General features: G+C 44.1%; 1 protein-coding gene across 1 annotated transcript; it reads left to right on the plus strand.

The window, feature by feature from the left end:
- The first annotated feature begins 7,258 nt into the window (after nucleotides 1-7,258).
- LOC142303040 (olfactory receptor 5B21-like) lies at nucleotides 7,259-9,166 on the plus strand. Its single transcript, XM_075344139.1, has 2 exons — nucleotides 7,259-7,367; nucleotides 8,220-9,166. The coding sequence occupies exons 1-2, from the start codon at nucleotides 7,259-7,261 to the stop codon at nucleotides 9,164-9,166; spliced, it is 1,056 nt and encodes a 351-aa protein (XP_075200254.1).
- The last annotated feature ends 2,746 nt before the right edge of the window (nucleotides 9,167-11,912 follow it).

The raw sequence follows: 11,912 nt of genomic DNA on the forward strand, positions 1-11,912 counted from the left end.
ATCTGAACTGCAGGACAAACGCCACCAGGGTGCATGGGTCTGAAGGAGACCACCTAAGAGGGAGTGGTATAGATGGAATATGGGGGTGGTATATATCACAGAGGAGTGGTATGGGTGGTACATGCTGATTGTACATATCAGAGGGGCAGTTCGAATGGAATTCAGCATGCAGCATATAACACAGAAAAGCGGTATAGATGGCAAACAGGAGGTGGTATGACAACTGAGGAGAATCTGGCCACTTGTACAAGGGTGAACTATTCTTAATTATGTCAGATGTAATATTCTTTTGTTCTGGAAAGGTCAAAGGACACGAGCCATTGTTTCATGTGAGACTGGCCGCTGCCCCTTTTTGTATGCTGATTTATCGAATGTCTGATGATTGCGAATTGCATCCACCCCCTTCTGTGTATTAGGCTGCATCATTCAAAAGACAATTATGCAGTGGGATTGAACTATGGACCAATGAGTGAACAGCCATCTCCCACCAATTGTGTAGTGCACAATGCCCTGAAATGGGAGCTGAAGGATATAAAAAGGGACCTGCTCCTGGCACCAGTGTGATTCTACAGGACCTCAGCCTAGGAACTATGGTTCTAACTGGTGGATCACAGAACTGTTCTACTGCTCAACACTTAGCCCACAAACATTTTTGGAGAACTCAGATTGGGACAATACGGTCACCTAGCCACATACCTCGCTGTGCTCGGTCAGTTTCCTAAGCTTGCTGCTGTCATGTCTCAGTGGATTCCAACCAAATGTGAGGTGCTGCTAGCTTGGTCCTGGATCTCCCCAAGTCACAGAGGGTTTTTACTCCTGGTGAACCAGCAGAAGCGTGAGATTATGTCACATGCACCATCTTGTGTTCTTGTTGGTGTGATGACTCAGTAGCTGGCCTCTTGTGAGGCACTGAACAATTCTTATTTATGCCAGACTTATTATACCTTTGTTTTGCAAGTCAAGGGACATGAGCCATTGTTTCATGTGAGGTTTTCCAGTGCCACTGGTGCCACTTTTTGTATGTTAATTTGTGGAATGCATGCTGATTGTGGATTGCATCAGCCCCCTGCGGAAGCTTGAGACTGTCAATTGTTCCATCTTGTGTCCTTACTGGGAGTGTATTGTTTGCTGTTGACTGTTGGTGACCAATAAAGTCTTACGAGAGTGTGGTACGCTGACCCTGTGTCTGAGACATTTTCTGTCCATTGGTAAGGATTACAGATGTTCAGTGGTAGGAGCCCTGGTCCGTGCAGTCTTTCTGAAAAGAGCAACCACTGACCCTCGTGTCTCCACAGTCATCAGTTATACAAGTTCTTATTACCTGTATATAATAAAGGCTTTGGGTCAAGAGTCTCTGAAATGTTCGTTAAAAACACAATGTTCATGCTCAGTATGATATTCCTTTAATCATGCCTCCCCCTCCTCCACTCTCCCTAACTTCAAACAGTATGTCGACTGTCACACAAGAGAAAATAAAACTCTGGAATTGCTGTTTGCCAATATCGAGGTGGCTTACAGCTCATCACCCCTCCCCCCCTCGGTCACTCAGATCATATTCTGGTCCGTCTGTATCCCACCTACATCCCCATTGTGAAGAGGAAACCCCCCATTAAGAAGGTGATAAGGCTGTGGTCTGAGGACTGCAGTTAGGCCCCGAGGGACTGTTTTGCATGTACAGACTGGCAGGAACTCTGCAGGCCTCATGGTGAGGACATTAATGCCCTGACCCACTGCATCACTGACTACATGACTTTCTGTGTTCCAACTAAGAAAGTACGGTGTTTCTCTAACAATGACCCCAGTGTTGAAGGCCCTGTTGAATGAGAAGAAGAGGGCTTTCAGATCAGACAATAAGGCTATGTGCCCACGCTGCGGAAAATGCGCGGATTTTGCCGCGGATTTCTCGCGGAAAAGCCGCGGATTTTCCGAAAATCTGCAGCAGCGGCACTTCCAAGCCATTTCAATGGCATTTTGGAAATGCTGTGTCCATGCTGCGGATTTTTCCGCGGCGGATTTGCCGCGGATTTTGATACGGAAAAATCTGCAGCATGTCAATTATTGTTGCGGATTTTGATCTGGATTTTGGCTATAGAATGGGGGAAAAAAAAAAATCCGCATCAAAATCCGCGGCAATTCCATGGTAAATCCGCGGTAAATCCGCGGCAAATCCGTGGCAAAAAAAAGGTGCGGATTTGCCGCGAAAGTCGCGGATTTTCATGCAGAAAAATCCGCAGCAACATTCTACCGTGGACACATAGCCTAAAGAGGAATTGAGGAGAGTACAGAAGGATCTTAAATACAAGATCCGGAGGGGTAAAGAAAACTGTAAGAGGAAGGTGGAGGAGCATCTCCATCAAAATAAAGTCCGAGAGGTCCGGAGTAATATGATCAAAATCTCTGGCCATTTCAATGACAATGGTGGTGTCATAGGGCCTATAGATCGGGGGTGGGCTAATGACTTGAATTTGTTTTTCAACAGATTCGATTCTGGCCCGTTGACAACTTCTCCCACCCCTCTGCTTCCAACTGGTCCCCACCACTTGATGCCCCCCCACTTTCCGCTCCCTGCTCTCTCCTCACCTCCACCACAAACTGAATTAAACCTACCTTCCACTCCAACTCGTCTTCACATTCATCTCACAGTTGATCAGGTGAGGAGTCAGCTTAGGAAAATAAAGATCAGGAAGTCAGCAGGACCGGATGGAATCAGCCCCAGACTGCTCAGAGATTGTGCGGACCAGCTCTGTCAGGTGGTCCTGCACATCTTTAACCTGAGCTTGAGTCTGGAGAGGGTTCCTGATCTGTGGTTCCAGTGCCAAAGATCTCACATCCTAGGGAGCCCAACCACTTTAGACCGGTGGTTCTGACTTCTCATCTGATGAAGACCATGGAGAGTCTTATCCTGTATCATCTCCATCCTGTGGTGGGCCCAGTGCTGGACCCTCTGCAATTTGCCTACCAGCCCAGTATTGGGGTGGAGGATGCTGTTATCTATCTGCAGCATCGATGCCTCTCTCACCTAGAGCAAGCAAGAAACACTGTGAGGTTCATATTTTTTTACTTCTCCAGTGCTTTCAATACCATCCAGCCTGCTCTGCTGAGAGGGAATCTGGAGGGAGCAGGAGTGGACAATCAGTTGACGGCTTGGATAATCGATTACCTCACTAACAGACCGCAGTATGTGAGGTTTCACAACTGTGTGTCTGATGTGGTGGTCTGCAGCACTGGGGCACCGCAGGGCACGGTCCTCTCACCCTTTTTGTTTAGTCTGTATACGACAGACTTTAGGTACAACTCGGACCACTGCCATTGTGGCGCCCCTGACCTGGTCAGGCACTACTGAGTACTGCACCCATGAAGGATGGAATTAGGTGTGTACGCACAGACACATAGCAACCAGGTCTCCCACACCTTGAGAGGGGACCCTTGGGCAGACCCAAGAGGGGGCTTACCTCCATATCTCAGCAAGGGGTGTAGGGGGAGGGGCTGGAAGCTAGGTTGCAGCGGATGTCAGGAAAGTAGAAGGAGAGCCAGTCTGATATATATATCTTATCTTTTTTAATTCTATTTTTACCTTTTCCTGTGTTGAGCTGCAGTAATGTGCAAATTTCCTCACTGTGGGATCAATAAAGTTTTATCTCATCTTATCTTAAATTATCCTTTGACCTCAAACATTATCCCAGAGGCAGGTGATAAAGTAATAAGATGAACTCCCTAGAGATATTGGAGCACACATGGTGCTGTGTCTGTGCCGCAATAATCAGCCCTGGGATTTCGGCTCAGAATCATCCTCCTGGGGTAGAGATGAGTATAAAAAGCTCAGGATTTACTTCTCGTCGCGATAGAATACAGATATTAGGCAAACATGTCATGTGGTGGGGTCAACTTTTCCTTGACTATCTCGAGAAGTCATAGGCATCATGTCGTAGAACTTTTTTCAAATATGTTTTCAAATTCCAAGAACGATTCATGTTTTTCTTAATAACTCATGAAGAAATCACCTGTGAGCCATGTATGACATTAAGTCTGGAAAAGTCATGTATCAGTAATTTACCAAAATTTGCTTGAGGAACATTGGATCACACATAACAGTAACCTTTGGGATGCATTCACTTTTTACATTCAGGATATAATTCAGGAGGCATCTCAGAGTTTTGACTTACGAAAAAATATGAAAAACACACAAGACAAAAATGGTAAGGGGCAAATTTCCTGTAATATTGCATCTGTTCTGAAACATGTCCTTCATTCTTCCTTCATAGTCCCTCACATTAATACAGAATTGGATAAAAAGAACATTGTGATCTCTATTATTGGTGCAGAAATAACAGTTGCATCCCAACAATGGTGCATGAGGGACCCAAGGTCAACTTTCCCCATAAAGTCACCTCCATTATAAACAGCACTGAAGCCCGGAGCAACCAAGTTCTTAAACCCATCAATACGTAAATGGTGGATTACGAACCCAAGCAATTGTCAAACTAGAGGTCATAGGACACAATATTTTCTATAGAATTAGATTATGGTTGAACCTGATAGTACAAGATACCCAGCATTGGACTGACATTCACAGGTCCTAACAGGTAATATGGAGGCCAGATCATGAGAAACATGAAGTTTCTTTATAGGAAGCTTTGTGTGCTGTCATCTGATGTTCTTCAAGGGTTTTGCTGTTTGGTCAAGTAGATCAACATTTAGGATTAGGAAGAAAAAATTATCTTTTTGAGGGCGGCCTGGATCTTGAATTGCGGTTGTGCATGTCCCCATGCCCTTGTCCCTTTCCATCCTTTGGTAGAACTTCATGGACATTTGTCTTTTTTCAACTCCACGAACAATACAACTATATGTTACTATATTGTAGCAGAGACCCTTTATATTGTCCAGACTTGACCCATCAAAGTATCTCCTGGTGGACAATTGCACCCATAAAATAAATTAGTCCATGCATCTAATAATAGATGACAATGGGAGCGGCTGATTGACATTGCAGGCTAATATTTAGTCTGTGATCTACACGTACACCCAGCTCCTTCTCTATAAGTGACTCTCTTAGTTTTATTCCACCTAAAACATATGATGCCCCCAGAATATTAGTACCCGGTTGTAAATCTTTACATTCATCCACACTGAAGTGGATGCCCAAAAAAGTCACTTCTCCAAATTAGCTTGTAACTGAAGAACAGCTTCCATAGACTGCACTACACAGCATAGCTTTATGTCATCTACAAAAACCAGATAGAAAACTATTAATTCCATGTTCTTTTTCTGTACTGAATAATAGCAGACTCCGCACTGGGGTACACACTAGTTGCTCACTCAGTGACCAGTATGCTCCTCTTAATATGGTCAGCTGCCTTTAACGCCTCATTTTGCTCCTCCAATTCGAGCATCCAGGTAGACGGCAGTCGGCATTCACCCTGGAACTCTAGTTGTGTATAGATATCGCCGACTGTATCGGTAGCGGGATAGAATAGATGGAACAGGGGCTACTAAACTGACCCTAAGTCTGGGGACTCTACGATGTCCCTTTTACCGACAGTAGACTTAAGGCGGCGTTACACGCTACGATTTATCTGATGATATGTCGTCAGGGTCACGGTTTTCGTGACGCACATCCGGCATCGTTAGCGACGTCGTTGAGTGTGACACCTACGTGCGACTCCGAACGATCGCAAATAGGTTGCAAATCGTTGATCGTTGACACGTCGTTCAGTTTCAAAATATTGTTCATCGTTTGGAACGCAGCAGACATATTGCTACGTTTCACACCCCGCCAACAACGAACAACATCCACACGACCGCCTTGGTCAAGCAATATATCGCTGAACGATTTTGCGTCGCTTGTGAGATCGTTACGTGTGAGCGCTAATAAACGACCTATGTGTGATCTCGGCAAATCGTAACAACGATCTGGGCGTGTCACATCGCTAATGAGAACGTCAGATAAATCGTAGCGTGTAACTGGGCCTTTAGAGGTAGTCAGGGTAGAGCCTCCCCCAACGTAGCCCTGTCTCCTGTCCAAGCCCTAACAACTAAGTCCCCATCACAGAGGGGATTGACCCGGATGGAGCCGGAAAATCCACCTACACAGAAAGAGACGGGGGTAAACAAAACACCAATAAATTGCCCCAGGGCATGACCAAGGAATAAGGGTAAGGGTACAACAAAAAGGAGGTAGAAGAACCTACTTACAATAATCATAGAATAGTAGCAGCAGTAAGACACATTCACTCTGCTCCATGGCTAGCTCCAACTCAATGAATAACCAGTAACAAGTCCAGGAAGCAGAGGGCTTATATCCCGGCCGGCAATTCCTTAACAGCTGCCAGCTGAACCAGTCTGCTGCTGCAAAAGAAAGTTCATTAACCTCTCCAGTGCCAAAAGGAAAAAGCCTGTTTAAAGTACATGGTCTAGATGGCATGGTGAGAACCAGCCCTGAACCCGTCCCTATACATTTGGCAGTATCACATTGAACGAAATTTCCACTCCTCCCATCCATTATACAGTCAAACAATAATCAGCTGCTTGTAACGACTGTTTTTTAACTCTCCTGATTTATAAACCACTTAGTTCCCCGAGCCCCGTGAGAGTAAGCGCAGACTGAGTAACCTGGCTGAAATTAAGCACCTGAAATAATGAATTACTATTCATAATAATACATAGCACAAAGGAGAAAAATGGTTTAAAAGTTTGTCAATCAGTATAACAGGAGGCTGCACATAAAACACTGTTAAGCCCAATTTACCAGAACCTCCTCCTGTTTTTAACACCACTTTTTTTATTAGCCAATTAGTTTTGCAAACTCTGTGAGATCACTAAGCGTTTAATGGATGTTTGCACGGTATTTTTGCAACTTCTGAAGCCGATCACCACTGTAAGATCAGACCCTCCCAATCTAGACCTTATTTCCAGGTCCATCATGTACTTTCCATAGTGGCCAACTACTCTGAGATGACAACTCCTGCAGTTTATGTACAGTAATTATGGGTGGTCTATAATTATCTGTTAGCTGCAACTTAGCAAAGTAATTCGATTTGCAGTTGTTATCTCTCTGAACCCCATTGCATAATAGGAATAATAAATAAAATTATACCCAACTCACTGGTCGTTTGTCCCACCACCACAAGCCACTTTCTGGTCTTCAATCCGGTATCATCTTTCCTCCTATTCTAGATCTTATACACCACTTGAGGCAATGACTAGGTCTTGGGTGAAGCACCTCATGACTTTTTGACATCAAAGATCCACTCAACACCGAATGGGTCAGCACAGAGTGGAGCAGCCCAAAGTAGACCTTGTGCAGCAGAGAAAGAAGAGACCATATGGGGAAGAGGACCAGATAGTGGGCAGTGGAAATGGTGCGGCAAGTAAGTAATGAGTTTTGCATTCATTTTTTATAAAAACCCTGTCCTGGCTCACTACAATTTGGCAAAATATCAGCCACCGTTTTGTTGAATTCGTATGAAGCAAATTGCAAAAAATATTGGATTCAGAAAAAGACAAATTTTTTAAAAATTAGCAATAAATTCATTCATCTTTGATGTCATTCTAAAAGGTATCTGTCACCTCCAGTAACACTATTTACCTATAGAAAAATTAGCAATCAGCATTTAAATCCTCTTAATATGGCTTATTTGGACAGCAACTAAGGGGAAAAAATTAAGTTTTTTTCGCCCTGCAGCTGCTTGCTTACAGTCATTGGTGCAGTGCAGGGAGTTGTTACAGTCACCACTTTGATTGACAACATGTGTGCAGCCGGCTGTCAATCTATGTGACGGTTAATGAGTGCAGTGCACAAACATATTGCTTTCTACATTTCATGGAAGGGAGTGGCTGAAGGGAGAAAAATACTTCATTTTCTCCCTGTAGTTACTGCCAAACAAGATTTAAATGCTATTCACCCGCAGATTACCATTTTCTTAAAAGGTAAAGTCTTTTTGGAGGTGAGAGGTTCCCTTTACTTTCTGGAGGTGAGAGGTTCCCTTTAAAGAGTCTATTCAGGAGTTTATGAGAACAGATTCAACAAACTGATCTCAAAGGCAATACCAATCCAAAATTGGAGAGATGGGGGGAACCTCAAATGTTTTTCAGTGGCTGCAGGCCTAGACAATATATCTAGGATTCTATGAAAAATGTACAGTTACATTATGTTTGGGTCCTTGGATTAGGTTCTGGCCTCTCATGATATTTTGTCTTTCTTTCTGTTTATGTCACCACAGATGTCTCCAATAAGACACAAGTAGCTGTGTTTATATTTTCTGGACTGACTGACGATGAAAGACTAAAAGTGTTTCTCCTCACATTATTCATTGTTATCTACCTCGTCACCATATTCTCAAACCTTGGCCTAGTGGCCATTGTTCATGGATCCTCTAATCTCCAGACCCCCATGTATTACTTCCTGAGTTACCTATCTCTGGTGGACGTCTTCTATTCCTCTACGATAACTCCTAAGATGTTTTTGGACCTTATCTCTCTGAAGAAGACCATTTCATTTGAAGGTTGTGCTCTTCAGTTCTTCTTCTATGCTGCTCTGGCCTCCATAGACTCCCTTCTTCTCTCCACCATGTCCTATGACCGCTATGTTGCCATCTGCCACCCTCTTCATTATGTCTCTGTAATGACGAAGGACAAATGTCTTTGTCTTGTTCTTCTTTCCTTCTCCATTGGCTTCTTCCAGTCCTCTTTGCAGACTAGTTGTGTTTTCAGTCTTCAATTCTGTGGGCCCAACCTCATTGACCACTTCTACTGTGATACTCCTGTCGTCCTCAGATTGTCCTGCTCAGATACGTCCACTTGTGACATAGTCACTTTCTTCATAATCAGTGCTTTGGGCATGGGTATGTTGACGATCATCTCAGTGTCCTACTTCTTAGTCGTCCTCTCAATTTCACGCATGGCATCAGCAGAAGGCAGGAAGAAAGCCTTCAGCACCTGCTCGTCACATCTCCTCTGCGTTGCCATTTACTTTGGAACCGTATTTTTCACCTATCTTCATCCTCCTTCCAATAAATTATCCATACAAGACAAGGTGGCTTCTGTATTTTACACAGTAGTGATACCAATGCTGAACCCCTTTATATATAGTCTGAGGAACCAAGATGTGAAAAGGTCCATCATCACATCAGCTCAGAAACTGTTAGCAAACTGTATAACATGCTATTAAAAGAATAAAACAAACAATATCTTTCTTATCGTGCAGTAAAGGAGGTTGGTAGTGTATTTGGAAGTGAATCTACAGTAAAAAAAAGACTAAAAAAAGAGAAGAAAGGTAATCAAGTGTTTATTGAGGGGCAGCGTGCAGACATTTAATGTGGCCAAGCATCTTTTAATCTTTCTTTAATTCTTCCTTTTTGTATCTTACTTCTAAATAAACTTTAAAACTCAACCAGAGAAAACAGGTTTATTTTTTCTTAACCATTTGGTGGAGAATGCGGGCACCAGCCACCTGAGATGATCCAATCAATACGCTGTGGATCGACTTTGAGTCAATTTTCTTATAATTTGCAGATCCCAGTGAATTTGATATTTGCAATTTAAGGATCACAGAAAAAAAGTACACCACCATTTCACACATTGCTGAAAATTACTGTATTTTTCGTTTTATAAGACGCACCCCAAATTTGGAGGAAAAAAAAAGGTAAAAAAAAAATATGGGGTCCGTTTTATAATTTGGTGGTGTCATACCAGGGAGAGGGGGCAGCAGCGGAGTGGGGGTCACAGGAGGCAGGGGCGGTACTGGAGTACTGAAATACTGTGAGTAATATAGAGGGGATCCCCGATATTCATTGCGGGTGCTGCTGCTCTGTGAGGGGCCGATGATGCCGCTCCGCTCTGTGCAGCTCCTTCTCTCTCCTCACACTGCTGCTCACTCTCTGGAGACTTCTTCCTCCTCCCTGTCTCACTGTAGACTCTCTTCTCTCTTCCCGCCAACTTCCCAACTGACCACTGGCCCCTCCCCCTCGCTAGGTCTCTCCCTACAAAATGGATGGCTACTATCCAATCAGTGACCATCCCTTTTACCTGTTGCTAGGCAGTCTCCCAGTCTGTTAGCGATGTGTATGGGGCCTGAGCGTGCTGGTATGTTACTGGCTGGAATGGTTATTCCAGGGTTTGGGTTTCCACTGGTTACATTTGTGGCACCTGGTACCACAGGGGTGCTACATTCCCATAAACAGCCCCGTGACGTGATTGTGGGTGTCGATGGATTGTCTTGACAGCTGGGGGTCAGCTGATGACCCCTATGTCTTTCAGGATGATCCTCCTGTGAACGCTGGATGCTAGCCGGCATTCATAAATCGCGATTTAGGCTGTACAGACCTGTACTGATGCTGATGCTGAGGGTGAAGCTGATGATAACGCTGATGCTGATGCTAACTCTGAAGCTGATACTGATGATGCTGACACTAATGCTGATGCTCAAGCTGCTGCTTACACTGACTGTGAAGATCTGAGGACGTGGCTTGTATTAATCACCTAGGCAGATTAATGACGCAACAATTTTTATTTACAAAAGTCATTATGCTCCTCCAAACGATAGATATCAACAATAGTGCTTAGGATAGTTCCTCAAATCCAAATGATGGATAGCATGACCATAGCACGTGTAACAAGCTCCAATCTCTATAGTCCATGGGTCCCCAATTCCAGTCCTCAAGGGCCGACAACAGTGCATGTTTTCAGGATTTCCTTAGTATTGCACATGTGATAATTTAATTACCTGCACAGTTGATGATTCCAACACCCATGCAATGCTAAGGAAATCCTGAAAACATGCACTGTTGGCGGCCCTCGAGGACTGGAGTTGGGGAACCCTGCTATAGTCCATTCATAGGCACCAAGACTTGGCCACAGCAACAGACCTTCTCTGCTCCATGTCACAGCAACAACTCACTAACACGTATGTCACTCTTTCACTCACATCAGCTTTCTATTTTAGTAGAGATGATTAAATCTCACCCTCTTAAACAATTGTTACATGTAAGTCAAGTATGCAGAAGGTTCCAGAAGCCCAGTCTGAAAAGATGTGTATTAAGGAAAACTTCTGCAGAGAGGAACAAAAATTCACAGCCTCTCACCAGATGCAGGACAATGAATCCTACTATAGGCCTAATAACATTAGCTTCCAAGGAGGCCAACGAGGAATACACAGTGTTTCAACCCCTTCCCCCTTCCAATTGTGTACTGACAAGTGAACGTAAATAGAGATGAGCGAACTAAAACCAAACTGTTATTGAACCTTACCAAACTCCATTGGATTCATTAGGAGGCCAAACGTAAGGCAGAGAAAACACCTTGGGGGGGCTCAAAAACCTTCCAAAACAGCAAAAATTTGTTTTACAGTGCAGTACCACTTTTTTGGCATAGCCATTAGGTTCCTAGGCTATTGACATAAGAAATATAGAGGTGGATTAGAGATAGGTGTAGGGATGATGCTCCCATACCCCTGCCTGTACAGACAAGACACAACTTTAAGACCCATCTCGGAGTCTCGACATTTGAACACTTTCAGGCAAACTGCAGTACTGTAACAACAGTTGCCCACCTTCCCATAGTGTCTTTGCACAGCAAGGAGGTACGATCCATGCAACACACAGGTTGTGGCCCGGAATTTCAATTTTAAATCTGAAGACATGCCTGAGTGGCAGGTGTACCTGCTCCCAGAAACCTGGCACTGCTCACAAGACACAACTTTGAGACCGATGTTGGCGTCTTGACAATTAAAAACCTTTCAGGCAGACAGCAGGACAGTGGCATCAGTTGCCCCCTCCCCATAGTGTTTTTGCACAGCAGGGAAATCCAGTCCATGCTACACACAGGCTATGGTCCGGCATTTCAATTTAAAAAAAATGAGCACACAGTGAAAATCCCTCCTGCAGCAGCGCATCCAGGACATATTAGAGCCCTAGGAA

Source organism: Anomaloglossus baeobatrachus, chromosome 4 (genome assembly GCF_048569485.1).
Source record: "Anomaloglossus baeobatrachus isolate aAnoBae1 chromosome 4, aAnoBae1.hap1, whole genome shotgun sequence".
NCBI lineage: Eukaryota > Metazoa > Chordata > Amphibia > Anura > Aromobatidae > Anomaloglossus > Anomaloglossus baeobatrachus.

Excerpts from the sequence above, each read along its gene's own strand:
- LOC142303040 (XM_075344139.1), top strand. The coding sequence starts at position 7,259 with ATGGGTCAGCACAGAGTGGAGCAGCCCAAAGTAGACCTTGTGCAGCAG. Across the intron at positions 7,368-8,219 it reads CAGTGGAAATGGTGCGGCAA|ATGTCTCCAATAAGACACAA; the intron begins GTAAGTAATGAG and ends ATGTCACCACAG.